Raw genomic sequence first — 17,867 nt, 5'->3', positions numbered from 1 at the left:
ACTTGTAGACGCAATTTGCAATTTACCAAGTAAACCGATATGTGACAAATCGAACAAAAGATTTTAGAGTATAATGGAAGGATAGCAAACAAAAACAACGGTTTGTTTACATTTGTAAGATATCAAATGTACTACTTATTAAAATTTTTGTACGATTAAATTAACTATAAATGTACATATGTCTGTATAAATATATATACCTATAACATACACATTCGGTTTTTTAATTTTCTTATAAATTGTCGATCAAGGACGTCCACATTTATTGGAACTGGCCAAGATTCACGGAACATTTGTAAGTCGGCATTATTCAGCCGGCCGAGTCAGAGGTATGTGGATACACAGGATAAAAGCGTCGAAAGCCCAACTGCCAAACCAACAATGTTGTACTTCTTTACTTACATTAAATCTACGCATTTTTCTCTCATACGTCTCTATACGTCTCTATATCAAATAATCATTTTTGCTCGTCGCTTAACAGATTCTTGCAGATTGCTATGTACGAAGTTCTTCTCTTCAAGAGAAGAGAACATTCGCCTGTAAACCGGTTGTTAACAAGTTCCGCAAAATTCAATTAGGCGATCTACGTGGCCCGCGGCGAATCATCTGCTTGTTTCTGACGAAGTCCGGGACGTTAATGTTCTTCTGATCCGCGTAATCGTTCGATCTAGAAGTTGCCGCTCCCCACCGGCGCCGGCGCTCGTGTTGTGCTGATAACGGCAGTTCACAAGTTTCGCGACGGCGGCCGAGCCTTTCAGGCGAACTCCTTCATCTCGGATTCGAGCTTGTTGATCACCCATTCCAACCCTTGTCGGCCCTCAAACGTAAGGAAAAAAAAAAGAGTTACATGCATCCGCGAAAATCCGTAAGTCCGTCGCGGAAATTTCATTTCAGCCAAGCTGTCACTCATAAACTTTTATGGAACGCGCGAACGTACGAGAAAGTTTTATGAGGCATTTTTTACGACACATCTTTGACATCGTTCGTTGAATTGAAAACGCGATAATAGTACGCAATGGAAAAATTTCTCGAACAGCCTGCATTCTTCTCGGAATGTCCCGCATTCCACTAGCTTTTGCCCGATAAAAAACACAAATTCTAGTTTACTTGAAATCGCACATTGACAATACACCAATTAATGCTGCCCGAAAGTAGAAAATATTTTAGAAAATAAAGCTCACACAATGGAATTATTAAAACATTTTTGAAATTTTTTGGATTTCTCAGAAAGGAGAGTACGAAATGTAATATATAAATATCTAATAGGAAATTATACTTACTTTACTCGCATTGAAGGAAATTTTTGAAGCTAAGAGATCCTCCATATAGTTGGTTAGTGGTACCCCTCTTACAGTCACTACAGCCTCTTGAGTGAGTAATGTCTTGTTAGGATCTTCCGGATGCGGCGTGTATTTGACAGCTTCGTCCACAGCGATGTGATTGCCAAAGGTTAACTGTAAAAAAGTAACAATAGCTGATCCGATTAGCGCAAACGTAGAACATTGTACAGGTAAAAAGTTGTAAAAAAATAATGCAAATATTTAGTAATTTTATTTTAATATTTTTTATCGGCAAAAATCTATTTCTTGGTGTATTACATTCGTGTCACGCTATAGCGTATATACTGCGTCATGAAACTTTCAAGATTTCTTTCGATTAGCTTCGTGCGGCAACTCGAGTTTCGGTCGTTTATATATCGACCATTGTTATGCACTTTGTGGGGTTAGCAACCCTCAGAGTAGATGAGTAGCCGGAATTATCGAGATGGAACGTTTCACAAAAGTGACATATCTTTGAATAATCGATGCCATGAAACAAGCTTGCAAACGAGCAGTTGCTCCTGTCTCACGGAACAAAAGCTCATCCGTGCTTATTCCATGCCTCTTCCTATGTAATTTTCTTGTTTTACTTGAAATTATTCAATGCAAACTTTCAAAAACAATGCTTTTAAAATGATTAAATTTTTTTGCGACTTTGACGAAATTTATTCGTAGAAGTCTAAACTAATCATCCAAACAGACTCAAGTAATATATCTTCGTGAAAATAATGTATAATTATATGATACGTACTTTAAATTTAAACTTATTATCTATTATCTTATTCAATTATGAAATCTGAATACAATGACTTTACGCGATATTATTGCGCTCCAACAAAAATTACTCACAAAAAGGATCGTGATACTGCAACTCCGCATCGAACGATCATGATGTATCGCAATCCCGCAACAGCACGTTGCCGCTGCAACTATATGCTATGCATACCTATTGTTATACAGCGACTAATTGAATAGGAAGAAGAATGCAGAAGATAACAAATCCAGAGAGCAGCATTGGGAGACCATCTCGAATTCATTACAGTGCGCCAGTGCGTAAACACGCGAAAGCGACAAACAGCACTCTGCGGAGCGATGTGCAGCGCGCTTTTGTTGCGTCGCAACACGTCGGTTGGTAGGCGAAGCGTGTTAAAGTGCAACGCCCGTCGCGTTGTCATCGCGCGCGGATTTGTTTCCTGCAGCGCGAGAGAAACAATCAACGCGCGCGTTGCTTGTGCGATAAAGGCGAAGGGGGTGGAAACGCGAGGTGGATTGAAAGCGACAACCGAACGCCTCGAGCTAGTTACCCCGAGGCCTAAAGTTTAATCTATGTCGCTGTCATAGAATTTGTACTAGCTAAAACGTATTTGCTGTTGGTGCTGTTATAGTCTTCGCCGCTGTAAATTTACGGCGAGAAAACCGTTCGCTTCGATCACTCGCATGCACGTCACGTGCGCGCGCGCCTTCCGGCGCTGTTCAATCCGAAAATTGCAACCGCGGCGGTGATTGTTTACTATTTTTCCTACCCATGACAAATGTAAACAATCTCGGTAACTCAATTTCGATGCGGCCAAGAATGATGAATTATATGAAATTGTACGACGAAGCAATTTTTGACATGATTAAAACATGTATTTTGTTCTCAGTTTGTTATTTCTGATATATACACAGATATTACCTCCCAGGAGATACAGATATTCTCTTCCAATTATACATTCGTACGTTGTAATTTTTGTCATGAGAGCAAGTCGGCACTCCAAAGGGTGAAGAAAAAAAATAATCGCGTTCGCGCGTAATACCGTTGACTAAATTGAACATCTAGAATAACTATACGCGGTGGAATGGGCCTTACGGTCTGTGCTCAAATCATTTTACACACACGGTCTCGTAACGCGTGAACACGAGGCCGGCGGAGGGCAACGTCATTATGAGCTCCGAGCGAGCCATCGCGGCGTAGCAGCGCTGTGAGGTGGAACAATTGAATCGCAGGGGCGCAATACGTTTCACGAGGAAATTAACGCCCGCGGCACATTGTGGGTCCGCGACCATCCTAGATATAGAACAGCGCGGTCCTCTGCTGCACTTCGCCATATTGGCAATCAGTGAAGCCGACTGTGTGTGTTACACCGTGGCCGTTCAGCTCGCTTCGCGGCACGACGGGTTTCCAACGCGCCGACGCGAGAAAGAAGAAACGAAAAATTAACATTACCCTGCGTTTCACGAGGCTCACGGATGGCGAGCCAGGAACAAAGACGTCGATTAAATTCGAGGGAAATGAAACGCCACGCACACCGACAGCGGAATCGCGTATACTGGATACGATATCACGATTGCGAAATTATATCGCGACGACGAGTTGATGCTGATTGATGGACACATACATAGATTATTTGATCCCGAGTTCTCTGTTGTAAACACGTAATTTTGCGATCTTGTAAGGAAGATAATTTCGAAATTTATGGAGTGTCGCTGATAGAGATACTCGTCTCGTAATTACGAAATCCTGAGAAATGTGTTCCACACGTATATCTACGATATTACGTTTACGAGAACATTGAAATATGAAGACAAGACACAATGCGGTAACCAGCGAAAAATGAAAAGGGTATTAAATTTCGCTGTTCTCGAGTAATGTATTCCTCGACAGTTTCCAGATCTGCCGCCAGTGTACTTCCAAGTATACACAGGTCATGGAATGCGAAGAAAGGGGAGGTCGGCAATTGAAGGGCTGTTACTAAAGTATACGACTGGTTATCTAAATAAGATACTGTTATTGCAGCTCTCGTTGCGCTGCGCCGTAACGGCAAACTCGCAAATGCAAAATACTAGCATTGTTGTTGCTACTATTATGCTCTGTATTTAATTTTCCATCGTGGAAAGAACATTACGTTCGCGAGTCGAGCACGTTCTATTATTTCCCGACTAGTAACATTGAATTTGAATATTTCTCGCCACGATTTCAGTATAATTGTTTTAATCAGTTAAATAACACTTTCTCATAACACAGTATATAAAATACTAACACGGTATATAAAATATGACATAGTTACTACTCTTACGCTTGTGTGAAAATATACTTTTTAAACGTCTGCGTCTCTACACTATACTATTGATAACCTCGAACAATTTAAGCATTGCAGCAGAAAGGATTTAAGCGCGGGGATGAACGTTTCAGACAACGGAAGAAAGACAAATGGAAAATAATATAATTGACGAGAGGGGTTTCATTGTCGCGTTTGTGACGAAGTGTAATCGTACTCCTGTTAAAACGAAGTTTTTAACCGCGACACGGGTAACGCTTTGTTTAATGCCAGGCAGAATCACAGCAATCCGGTTACATGAAAAAGCAAGCGTTTTTCTCTCAACTCTTATTGCAAATGAAAGAGAAGAGAGAGAGTAAATGAGTCACTTTTATATCCAAATAGTACTTATCCAAATGCGGAAAAAGAAACGTTTCAAGTTCTTTCTTTCAGAAAAATGTTCGAGAGAGAAATGTATATGTTAATGGTTGTACGTGAATTAAACTTGTAACCATTTAAGTACGTACTAACTGCGACAGTTAGTAACTAACAGTTTTGCACACATAAATAGATAATAATGTAACGCGAGATGATTGATGTCAACGTTGCAAATCTGTTCCGTGGATTTTTGTGTCTTGACACTTTGCTTCGCCACCTTTTTGTGGAACGAAAATTATCTTTTTTCTATAAAAAAAAAAAAACTCAGATTTATGCTAATAGCAGTTGTGCGTTCTACGTGGATGAAATTCAGCGAACATCATATTTAATTTCTATAGCGTATCCTCATGAAATAACCGCATTTCCCAGCAGAAATAAATTCTTTTTTCTCTCTCTCCGCGACGAATATCTAAAGAAGTTTACTCGCGCGCATGCGCCGACGTTCTTCGAACAACAAAATCATACATAATCTTTCTTGTCTTTGTGTTTTATCAACGCCTCGACATTGCGAAGATCGCGCGTAAATATCGTAAAAAGGAAAAAAAATGTACGACGACACGGAGGAAACGGGGACGGTGTGGAATCGACGAGATTTAATCGTATCAGTCGAGACGATCGATCGTCCCGTCAGCTGCGAATCTGTCGTTGACGCCGAAAGTAATTAATTTTGGCCTCTTTTTTTTCGATGCGACCGCGAAAAGCGGTGATGCGTCGTCGTGCTGGTGGCGAACGCGCGCAACTACGCGATGCCACGGATGCATCGGTTAATTGAAAATTTTTCTCGTCGCGCGTCGAAACCGATGTTTGCCAATCGTTCGGCCTCTGTGCCAAAACCCCTCGTTTGCTTTCCATTTACCGGCGAGCGTTGCAACGCGACCGCGCCCGTTTGATGCATCAAGCGAGACGCGCGCGAGATACCTCTCGGACGACTTCTGAATGGCAATCTTGAAAGCATTGTATCGATTTGCAGCGCGGCGCTTATCAGCAAAGTGCATTTTACAGTTTGAAGAAACAGTGACTTATTTCGTAAATTGAACTAGAGCGACAAGAAGCGAAGAAATGGTTGCAATACAAGTATTGATTCAATTTATATTTTCACGAGATTCATACGACAATGTGCGTTCGAGGGTACGTCATTATGAGCAGATACTTTTGTAATGTACACAATAGATAGCATCATAGTGAGATGGAAGAGAGATAACAATCTTTCAAGTCTTCGATGTATGAAACGTGGGTACATATCCATTTTCCCGTGATAGGCAGGCTCAGAAATGTTGACTTAAACTTTGCTAATTAAAACGACGTTGAATGATGAAGGAAAGGTTCTCTTCCCTGATCATTGTAGAGCACGCGTCTCTCTACTTCCCGATCGAGAATTTCCACGATTCCGTTTCACCCTTTACTATTACGAACAGAGAATGGAAGACTGCGGCAGAGCGAAGAGTAGTTGTGTGGAGTGCGAGCTCTCTCCTTCAACATGTACTCGCGAGTAATTAGCATCGCCGCATAATTGAGAGGACTTTGCGGATTTGGCTGCGCAAGCTGCATTGTTCGGGCCCGGTGTGTTCGCAATTCGCCCATACCAACCGATGCCTCGAGAGGGTTTCGCGGCCGGAAGCCCAAATCTGCCGGGCGGCACACAGCCTGTGGAAGCTGGATCGACCCCGATGCAATTCGGTTGCTTCCGAGGCGCGTGGTAATCGCCGATTTCAGCGGGTTTCGGCGTTGCTGACAAATCGGTATTAGAACGTGTTACCGAGAACTTCTAGCGGCTCGAGTTCTCGCAATCAAGCGGATGACGCACAACGCGACTGTGTGTTTTATTCCGCACTTTGCATATTCGCGACTGACTATAATAGTTTGACGATTTTGCGCGAGAGAAAACATTTAAGTTTGTTTTAATTCAATTAATCCAATAGAGAGATGTACTATTTTTTCGACTATTTGTCTCAATAGAGCCGTTATTCTGAAAATTGGATATTGCTAAAACTTCCGACTGAAATTAAGCCAGCGAGTGATTAAACGCACACGCAAGCCGCGAGACAAACGTGGCCGACCATCCATCACTCGGAAGCGCGACGTGCTTATAAAATCCCGCGGTGTCGTCCCGGCAATTCGGAAGAAAACCAGGTTCCCATCGAATCCAGATGATTTAAATGCGCGTCACCGAAGGGTTAATACGCATCCGTTTCTCGTGGCTCGCGCGCGGGACGCGCTTCCCGGGAATCCCGCAAAAACAGAGACCTAGTAAATCAATCAAGCACGCCCGCGTGTAAGCAGGGATCGCAATACGTTGCCGGGCACGAAGGAAACCGGAACGATATTTTAGCGGCAACGACTCGTGTGTATTTCCCGCTAACGACCCCCGCGCCGCGTCGCACCACCGCCTTCGACGCCGCACGACGACGAATTTCCGTGCGCGAGCGCGAGAACACCGAGAGACGACGGGGACGAGATGGACAAAGGGGAGGAGAAAGGGTGGATGGCCCGACGGTGGCGATGGGGATGCTCGACCGTTCACCATCGAGGACGAGAATTAATAACGGACGCGCAGCGTATCGGCGATGTATCTCTAGCTCGCACTCGCGGACTCCCCGTGGATTTGGGTGATAGAGGGAAATCCTCCCTCGCCCTCTTCTCGTCGAACGCGAGGAGAAGAGACGACAGGAGACTAGCGAGCGAGAGAGAAAAAGTGTGTGTGTGTGTGTCGGACGCACAGGAGACTGAATTATTGTATGTGCGGTGCTCTAAATCATAAAAACAACAAATTGCGAGCGGCTCAACGCGCGCTATAGTGTCTCCTCGCCACGTGTCTCACCCGGCGCGAGAGTATATTTGTACGAATGCAGAATGAGCTGCGCCAGCACTTTTCGTATCGATTGAAATATGGGCGGTCGGCTTAATGAAAAATGGTAACTTTATTTTGTGTCACGGGACGAGCTCGCCTGTGTGTTGTGTAGAGACAGTGTCGTTGATCCCCTTTAACTCTCTTACTCGATGTCTGTTCCACGCGCTGCCGTCGAAATATCCCTTTCTCGCAGTCCACTTGCGGCTCGTTTGTCTTCGTTCCGCGAAATCTAATTGATGCACGCCGGGATACAACTTTGCTTTATCGTATTAGATACTAACAGTGGCTTTGTTTACTCCCGCAAGTGAACTGCAATCCAGAATCGTGACGATCTCTACGCTCGAAGCATTATCGTTTCGGACGACACCACAATGTGGCTGTTCTATATTTATAGTACATTCGAAAGAGTAATTACTACAGTCCAAAGTTTTCAATTATAATTTGATTTTATTATTATCTTCTTATGTCTTGATAATAAGAGTACGATATATACAACACTTATCAACAGTTGCGAGCAAATTATTGCCGTACAACGTGTGAAAGCGCGATAAGTTAAGCCGCACGGTGGGCTTCAAGACGCCCCATCTGCGCGAGCAATGGTAGAAAAGGATGAATGGGTTTAAACAGACGTGTATGCGATTAACGTTGTGCAAGCAGACACGTGCTACGCGCGCGGTCGGCTTACAGCGCGCGTCTGTTCGTTCCATAATCTGATAATATCCGTTCGGTAGCAGCGGGAAAATATTTCATCGTTTTTGCACCGACGTATATATTCACTATGAAACAATGACGCCCGTGAATTCCCGCGAGGCGCGCCGAGGAAGACCCCCCATATCGCTATAAATTAACAATATGCAATTTTATGGCAGCGCAATATTTGCGATGTTCGGACAGCGCGATATTTTCATTAGCCCGAGCTTAAACGGGTCGGCACGTTAAAACACCTTATTCCACTGTACCAACTATACCGTCGGCATCCTCGAATCTTGTATCAACTTAATTACGTTGAAGACGGGTAGGCAAAGAGACAAATTGTAATCACTTAACGACTATGTGTACGCAATGAGATTCTCCTCATAAATTAACATCCAAATATAAAATTAATCTCGTATGTAATGACCAATTAATGCCCCAGCGCGGAAATTCCGTCAAATTCCGCGCGCTCAATGACTCAATTATTTCGAGCCGTGACCACGATCGTCTTAATAGTTGCGTGTACCGGGTACCTATGATCTCCCCGTACGATATCCAGCTTACCCCTCATTATGTTCGACCCTGTAACGTGACGTACATGTATCGCGCGTGTACTTAGTGGGATCAACGGCGTATTACGGTGCAACATATGCGTCACGTATACGCAACGCGGTGGCTTTACTAAAGCAAGGGGACTAAATAGCTAAAAGATATCGCTCGCTCCGGAGATTCGACTGGCGCTAGTTATATCCCGGTTGGACTTTATCGAGCTTATGTCGAAACACGCTCATTGCTTTCTTCTCATACAACCAAGCTGCATTTCGCGTTTACAATCGGAGTATATATATACGCGCACGCACGTGTCTGTCTTTGCATTACGCGCGTGCATGCGCATTAGGAAATATACATACGTACGTTTCCCGAGAGAATTATCTAATTCTAGTGTACAACTCAGCTCTAGCGTATTTTCATAGATTACCGATGATCAGCGATCAAAATAGGATCATAATAATAAGAGATACGCTTCGAAGAGATGCGACAAATAGAATGGAAATGCTGTTAGTTGCATGAATAAGTTGCCACACACAGGTGATTCACGATGAAGATCAAACGCTAATTAATTAGGAATTAATGTTGAGAGAATTCTCATTATCATTCAATTGGAGATTGCGTATCATGTCTCTTTCTCTAAAGGAACTTAACAAGATTTGAAAAAATGTACTAAATTTACAAATGCCTCTCGTCTACTGACATAAAACAGTTAGTTGCATGAGTAAGTGCCGCACACTGATGATTCACGATGGAGATCAAACGCTAATTGATTGGGAATTAATGGCGAAAGAATTCTCATTATCAATCAATTGGAGATTGCGTATCATGTCTCTCTCTCTAAAGGAACTTAACAAAACTTGAAAAAATATACTGTAAATTTATAATATACAATGTGTCTCTCATCTACTGACATAAAACATAATTGACATTCTTCGGGGAAGTTCTTGTGTAATGTTTGCTTTGAAAGTAAACTTAATCTCTCTCATAGTCACGTACACACATACGCACGCAACGTGAATCCTGAAAGCATGCTGGCATGCTGAACAGCGCACATACCGAGGAATTTAGCCGCAGCCTTAATTGCGGAGACGTTCCTCATCGAGAAGAAGGTTGGCAGGAACTAGGAGAATGACGTCGACTCTTCCGCGAGCGAAAGATGGAGTCGTAACACACAGTGAAAGACCGTCTCATTCGAGGCATCACAACTGCATGCCGTTCATAGCACTCTCCGGTGGCGCAACATGCGCGCAAGGATTTCTGCCTATATCGCCTTCCGTTTCTCGTTTCGCAGTTGTTGGGAGATACTTTGCGTAGTGCGTGCGCGAGACTGTATTTCGCCGTCTTGCAGCGTGTAAGCCCGTGGGACGACCGTGTATATTATACGTGACGCATCGGCGTGAATAAAGGTGGCAAGATTGCACCTGTAAAACGATCGATGAGCGGATAAAGGCGAATTTATTGCGACAGCGCGACGTCGGCGACATTCACCTTCGGATTCGAAGCGGAATCGATCATGCGTGACTGTATCCGCGTTGTATACCGCATTAATACTTCAGACGCTGCGCGATTTGTCTTTGCCCGTCCTATCGGTTTACATACGCCACAATAACGGATACACCGTCTGCTCGCTTTTATACACAATTTAATGTATCACTTTTGAGTCCCCGATATGTATGCCGATAGAGAAACAATGAGATGAAGAATCAATAGAGAATAACATTTTACTATATAAATAACGAAAATATCGTATAAAACTATGAAGTACTTAATATTTTCGTCATTAATCACAGCTAAACATTGTGAACAGTGAATTGCCGCTCGACCATCGCGCATTACATATAGCTAATGGAATCACCACAACGATCTTCGCAAGGCGATTTACTCTCGCTCTATCATCTTATTCAGTTATCCTTCAGTTGCCGCGCGCGAGCGCATCGCTCAGTGAACGCCGATTTTTCCCGCTTGTGAAAGCACACTCTCTCGTACGAATTAGCCGGGACCGAAGCGTCCGAGTCCGATCGTCGGTATATAATGTACTGCGCGCATGATACATACGGAATCTCGATAGATATAAAAGGTCGACGTAACAGCTCCTTGCGAATGCGGGGAAGGAGAGGCTTTTCTTCCTTTTGCTTTAAGCCACCTGCGGATCGTTCATCATACCAGTAATGCATCTACCACCTCGCGTTTCTCTCGGTCTCTTTTCCGTCGACGATGCAAGGGATGATCTTCGACGCGAATGGGAGAGAGCCGCGACCAGTGCCGCGCTCTTCTCTTTGCCTCCCTCGGCTTGCCATAACCCGCCGCCGTTTCTCTGACACCCCACCTGATACACCCTACCGAGGAGCTCTCCGAGCTATGCAACCCCCGGTAATGCGCGCATCAATAACCTATCATATCCAACCTTCTGGATGCGGTAGTGGCGTGCATCAGTTCCCGCCTTTCCTCCTTTCCTCCCGCGCCAACACACGTTCGCCCTCCGATCTCAGACGCGTCGATCTCCTCGAGCTTGCAGCTAGATACTTCTCCTGAGGGTCTTTACTATGCATACTCCTTGGAACGGATGTTATGTAAATCGGGGCTCGAAAATCGTTTTCTGATAGCAGCTCGGAAAAAATCCGGCGATTTTATGTCGGTGCACCTCTATCCGAAACGTGTTGCACATGTGTGACTATGTATAAAAATATGCGTAGAGAGAGATTATACATTTTTTTTGTTATAATCCGTTTTTTTGTTTACTGTTGTAATATTATTGTAAAAGATTAGGTTTTTAAGAGACTTTGCTACAGAGATAAATTCTCAATATATGAACATTTTTTGTATGCGCACTTTGTATACCTTAAAAAAAACAAAATCAAATTTTATCGTTATAAATAATAACGAAGTTACATATAGTACGACAAATTTAAGCGTCAACACATGAAATTCAATATAAACTTCAATACGATAAATCTATATATACAATAATTTTAAATCTAAAATATTACAAAATGGAGTTCACAATGTATTTTTAATACTTGTATTATCGTATCAACAAAATATGTAAAGAGAAACAACATTACAAAAAGAATGCTTTTATTACGTGTTAATGGAACGACCGTTTGTGGTTCTTTCTCTTTCTTTCTACGTGACACTCTATTAAAGTGCTATTTCGCAACAGGGATCGCGACGCATTTGCAATTTCGTCTCATGGTCGAAAAATCGTCCAAAAATTCTCGCTTTGCCGTCGCAGAAACGAGGAAACCGTGCGCGTTGCCACCGCCGATGCGTTTCGACACGACGCTTCCGTTGATATTCACTCGTCGGAGTGCGAGACGAATATTATTTTTGAGGGTACGCTTCTACGCCCGCAAAAATTGCCAATTTTATCACTTATACTGTTCAGTTTCGGGGAAAATTTAATGCTCAAACAAAACCGATCGTGCGAAAATTCTAGCAAAGAGATTTACGCATTGTGCGTGATAACAAAAATATATATATATATTTTTTAAATTATTTCTTTGCACGTAAGAAAAAAGCACGTAGTGCTTATCATAGGTCAGTTAATTCTACTTAAGCAGCAAAAGTGCATACAATGCTGATAGACCCATTCCAGATCTTCACGACTTTGAGATGAAATTCTGCGCATACGAGAGGAGCGACTAATAAGTATCCGAAATGACACGTAGACGTGTCATATTGTCGTTGACAAGTTTCATCCTTCAGAAGAACGAATATCAAACGCTGACTCATTATCGCACGTAGCGTTTGTACGACAGCTTGTCATTTCGGATATTTATCAATCGCTCCACATATTGGAAACGCGATCGGAGATATTGAATTACGGAGATATCGCTTTTGCGGTCGATATATAAATACTCTCGCGTTACGCAACGTGTACTCTCCCCGTAGGAAACGTTAGCAATTTGTACGAGAAAAGTTTTCTCTCAATAAATGCATTTCTTCTCTCAGTACAAAAATACTAAAAAATGTAATTCTATCTTTGGAAGCGTTCGCCGAGAAACCATTTTTATTAGTAACGAGTTTAATTGTCACATAAAATTTAAAAAATGTCCTGAACAATGTACGATAATCTGATGTTTACTTCATCGTAGAATTATTGAATAATGAAAAAGCGTTATGGTTTCTCGACCACAGATGTTTTAGTATCAGAAAAAAGTAAGATACTTACGTTATGTGTTCTGAGAATCATGTGTCTGTTCACAGGATCGACCTCGCTTCGTTCACTGGCATAACACAAGTGCGCGTTACCGATTAACTGTAAAAAAAAGAGGAAACGTGCGCTCGCATAATAAGCTCTGACATCAATGTAAAAGTCTTGCTCGCATAAAAAGAGAAGCCCACACAATTTAAATGTAGTTCCGGCGAGAACTGGCTGGCAAACTGCTAAAAACCGATTCGGTCACCGATAAAAATCTCGGAAGTGCTATAGACAAGCACTTCCGGTTTCGAACTTTCCGCATTGAATTCAACGATAAAGCCTTCCAAACTTCAACGGCATGTTTCAGTCTTCGAGAGCTACTTCGACTCGATTTCACGACTTTTTCATAGCGTGTTCGGTAGAACAAAAAAGAAAAAAAAAGAAGTGCGCGATAAAATTGTGATAATTGGCAAATTACTTATTAAAATGTGTACATTATGCAGTAGAAACAAAAAAAAATTACGTAAAAAGTAACGTACGATCAGTATGGTTTGCGCTCATAGAGCTGCTCGGTATCAATTTACACAACTCTGTAATTAAGTGCAAGCACATAAAGCACAACATATATATTACACACAGTAAATAATTAACTCTATATTTAATTATTTCGCTAGTTATTGATTGCAAATAGCATTAATAAGATATCAGTTGCAGATATTGCGTACATAATAGCATTCACACTTAATATCAGAAAGATACCAACAAATTCTGTTGAAACGTGCTACATTATATTAGTATGTTTATATGTGTGTATGTAGAGATACACAAAGTGTAATTAAATAAACAAGCGCTATTTATGTGAACAGCGCTGAACACAGAAAGCGATAAACGACTATTTGGTTGCGCGTCAAAAGTCAAACGACAATTAATTTTATAAACCACCTGAACGTTGTAGTATTTTCTTTATAACTAAATGAAAGATTTAAAAAAGAATTATGGAATTATCTACTAAAACAATCAATAATTTTATTTTGATAATAAAATAGTTTATTGCGATTGTTTATTGCTACTAATTTTCTGTAACGTAATTTATACCGAGAATTTATGTACACATGGTCGCAATATAGTCAAACACAGCAGCAACAATATTTCCATCTATCAACAATAATTAGATCTAACTGCCGGCAATAAATAATTCGAAAGCATAAATGTTCAGGCATTTCTGGTCTATTCCGACTGAGAAGAAATAGGACGGCACTTCCCATAAGTTTCTGCGACGGCGCGATATTAATAACAAATTAACATGAGTAATTAGGTAATTAGAAAGACGCTAATTGGACCGGTATACTAAGTACACTTTAATTATTGTTCCGCGCCGATTAATTATGCATATTCTAATTAGCCGCTCGAATAAACCGGTCTGCTTATACGTTGCTCGGCCGCCAATTCGAGCATTTCAGGCGAACAGACGCGATAAGCGAAGTTTCCTCACGCGGTGTTTCCTTTTTTTTTTTTTCAGAGCGCGTTTCGTTGTCGAGTGCATCTACTAATTACTCGGAATAGCGCGTTGGTTAGTGCAACATAGCGTTGAAAACGGTAAAAGCGCCGCGCAGTCGAAACGGTCCTTCGCACTTTTCCACCCGTTAAGTAATTTCGAACGTCTCTAAATACCGCAACTTTTAACTTTTTGCAGGAATATTCATTCCGGAGTAGTCAAAATAGATACCATTATTTATTACATTTGACTGTATCTGTTCTAATGCATTGTTATTGTATATTTTTAAACAACAAGCAGAATTTTAGTTCAGAATTTTTTTTTAGTTCCAATTTACACGTATATATATTTTTCTTATTCGGAAAATAATTGTTTTCTTGTTTTTTTTCAATTAGTTATATCGTACACAACAATATCGCCGGCCAATTATTGAACGATTACTTGTATATCGGTAGTTTTTTCTTTTTTTCGAACACACCCTATGCATAGATACCGTGAATCGGGTCATTCAAGCGGGTGGTTGCACAACGAAACGACCCGGCGAAATGGCTGAGCTTATAGAAAATCCGACGAGAGGAAGCGATCCGCCGAGCCGAAAGGGATTCGACGCCCCGGAATCTTCAGTATGCCGACGAAGACACCATGAAATAGCAAAGGATGGAAGTTCGCCGCCCGAGTATTCCAGAAGGCGAGCGCGTCGCGACTGGACGATTGCCAAACGGAGTAACATTGAGAGCGCGCTCATTATGAAAGTTGATGCTAGTGCGGATGTTGTTTTGCAATTCTCCGGGAGCCTGGCACCTTCTTTTTGCGCGCGTTTGTCGAAAGTTTCGAATTTCCGGGTCTCTGCGATGCCGCGACGTGCTGGCGGAGATTGCTAAGCTTGGGGTAAGCGGCGCGGGAGTTTTTGCCGATTCGCTACGGGCTGTATACCGAAAGAGGTGGATGATTCTGTTACGCTGGTTCATGGATTGATTTCTTGTTGCTCGTTGCAGATCAGTGCAATATCAATTTCACTGTGCAAACGACCGTAAAAAACAACGCTGACAAGAAAAAAAGAAAGATGCGTATCGAGGTGCAAAATCGCTTGACAAGAGAAATGAACAAATAGTCTACAAAAGTACAAAACAAAAATTCTAGCAAGATAAAAAATTAAGTAAATCGGAAATAAGTAATTACTAAGCTATATATATATTTTAGAATCGATATAAATACATTGGGTACACGCTATATCAATGAGAATTTAAGAGCCAAGAATTAAGAAAACACGTGCATAGGATACTTAGAGTAAAAATAAATTTGACGAAAATGATCAAATGTTTCATTTTAAAATACTGCTACGTGATATATGAACAGCTTTCGTTCAAAAGTCAAATGTCAATTAGCATGATCGTTAGAGAGAAATAGATAATTACGTTAAATAGATAATTACCAGAAATAGATAATTACGTTGCAACAATCGCTACTGCGTTCAAAACTAATTCTAAGAACTTCAAGACAAAAAATTGTAAAGTTGTATTTCAATTCTTAAAAGTAAACGTACTAAAATATAATACATATTGAAAAAAAATAATTATATAAAAAAATAAAAAAGTAAAAACCGAATCTATACTGTTGTAATCTATAATTGTGGTTGTTCGTTCTACATTGTATCGTATTCTGTTAAATAAAACAGTAATTAAGTGACTACGCAAAAGAGAAATAAAATATAAAACTTTCTTAAAAATATGTAATCGGTGCAAATCAATAACTTATTCATGAATGTAGATGAACAAAATCAGATCCATTACGATAAATGTACGAGTGAATGAAGTAAGTTTATTCGCGCTCCGCCAGAGAGAGCTGCAAAAATCAATGAACCTGTAGATAAGTTCTCGCAAGGTTATCCCGATTTGCGCACACTTCTCAGCCAATAAAGGTTCTGTCTTGAGCAACGACCTTGCAGCAGGTCGGCAGCACCCACGTGGCTATGTCGTGGCTACTCGAGAACGTAATAGAACTTTTGTTACAATAACAAGATATATATAAGAATAGTTCAGCAAATAGTTCTTTACACAATAGCATAGCTATGTAGAAAACTTCTTTACCATAAAATATGCAGTCAAGGAATTGTTCTTGTTATATACAATATGGTATAAATAAACATACATTATGATTTGATAATTGTTGACTAATTGCATTGGTGGTTCAATAATAAAACAAAGATATATACTAGATTGACATTGTTAAGCAGTGTCTAAAACTACTACTCTTTGCATTCAATCATTCAAGGAATATACTCTAATATCTAACTTATAAATCCTTACCGCTTGCGTCCACTTAGGAAAACCCCATTGTGTAGACACAACAAGTCTATGTGTGAGAAGAACACCATTGATAATTTTTCTGTCGATTACATCCGCTCCGATAACTGACGGCACCATAGGATTTGGATATTTTCTCCATGCTGCCTGTGCTACTGTCTCCCATGGATGACTGCAAAAATATTTCCTTAAGTTATTAATCTTAAAAAATTATATTAGTACACAATTCTTAACAATTATTTTTATACAGACTAAATTATTTTCTTTCTACGATGACTTTCTTTCTAAAGATTAAGTTAAGTGAGGTTAGAGTTTAAATTGTGGTAGGTCAATTTTTAATGTATTATTACGTAATATTAATGTATTAATAATTATCTTTATTTCTTTTAAAGAAACAAAAACAATTTATATAACAAATTAAAGATTATATATTGATCTGAAGTATTTTAGAGGTTATCCCATTGTATACTATAATCAAGGCATTATCTCATGAATAAATATAACACAAACACATTGTTACAGCACATGGCAGTAATTTAAATAAAATGACTGAGTGAATTTTGAGATAAATAACATTTATATAAAATCAATGTAAAGCTTTTATTTTAACTCAAACACGTATGTACATCTTCCAAACGGTGGCTATTATTGGCCTTGTAAGCAATTATTAAAACAAAATTTAGCTTTCTACGACTTTCACGTGAACAGTTGTGTCAAGTAACAAAGAGATATGCTATGTATTCCTTTAGAAATGCACTGTGTACTCACTCGAAAGTGTGTTCTGATGTCCAGATTTTCATAGTGTTATGACTCCGATAAACAAAACTGCATGTAGGCCGGGCACTATAAATTTAAAGCGCGAAACGTGTGTGAATATCACAATTCTGAGTATTCGTGCGCCGAGCGCTTTGAGGATGTGATGTAAGTGAGGAAGAAGTTTAATTGTGTGACCACGACTATGCTGACGCTGACATTCCGTTTGCCCCTCGCTAGCCAAGAAGCGTCAGCTGTGTAGTCAACCAATGGCCGGCGATTTTACACATTTGACGTCACGCTAGGTC

At 40.8% G+C, this 17,867-nt stretch overlaps 1 protein-coding gene across 1 annotated transcript; it reads right to left on the bottom strand.

Moving 5' to 3' along the window:
* Positions 1–402: 402 nt before the first annotated feature.
* Positions 403–17,826, bottom strand: LOC109852207 (protein slowmo). The gene is made up of 5 exons (XM_020423155.1): positions 17,575–17,826; positions 16,810–16,978; positions 13,039–13,125; positions 1,281–1,454; positions 403–817 (listed from the first exon to the last, which is right to left on the bottom strand). Exons 1-5 carry the CDS (start codon positions 17,604–17,606, stop codon positions 755–757), a joined length of 525 nt encoding a protein of 174 aa, XP_020278744.1. The 5' UTR covers positions 17,607–17,826; the 3' UTR covers positions 403–754.
* Positions 17,827–17,867: the final 41 nt, after the last annotated feature.

This window comes from Pseudomyrmex gracilis, unplaced genomic scaffold (genome assembly GCF_002006095.1).
Source record: "Pseudomyrmex gracilis isolate BER0280 unplaced genomic scaffold, ASM200609v1 scaffold_1, whole genome shotgun sequence".
In the NCBI taxonomy this organism is placed as follows: domain Eukaryota; kingdom Metazoa; phylum Arthropoda; class Insecta; order Hymenoptera; family Formicidae; genus Pseudomyrmex; species Pseudomyrmex gracilis.
The sequence above is the reverse complement of the archived record's forward strand: the minus strand, read 5'-3'. Positions and strand labels throughout refer to the sequence as shown.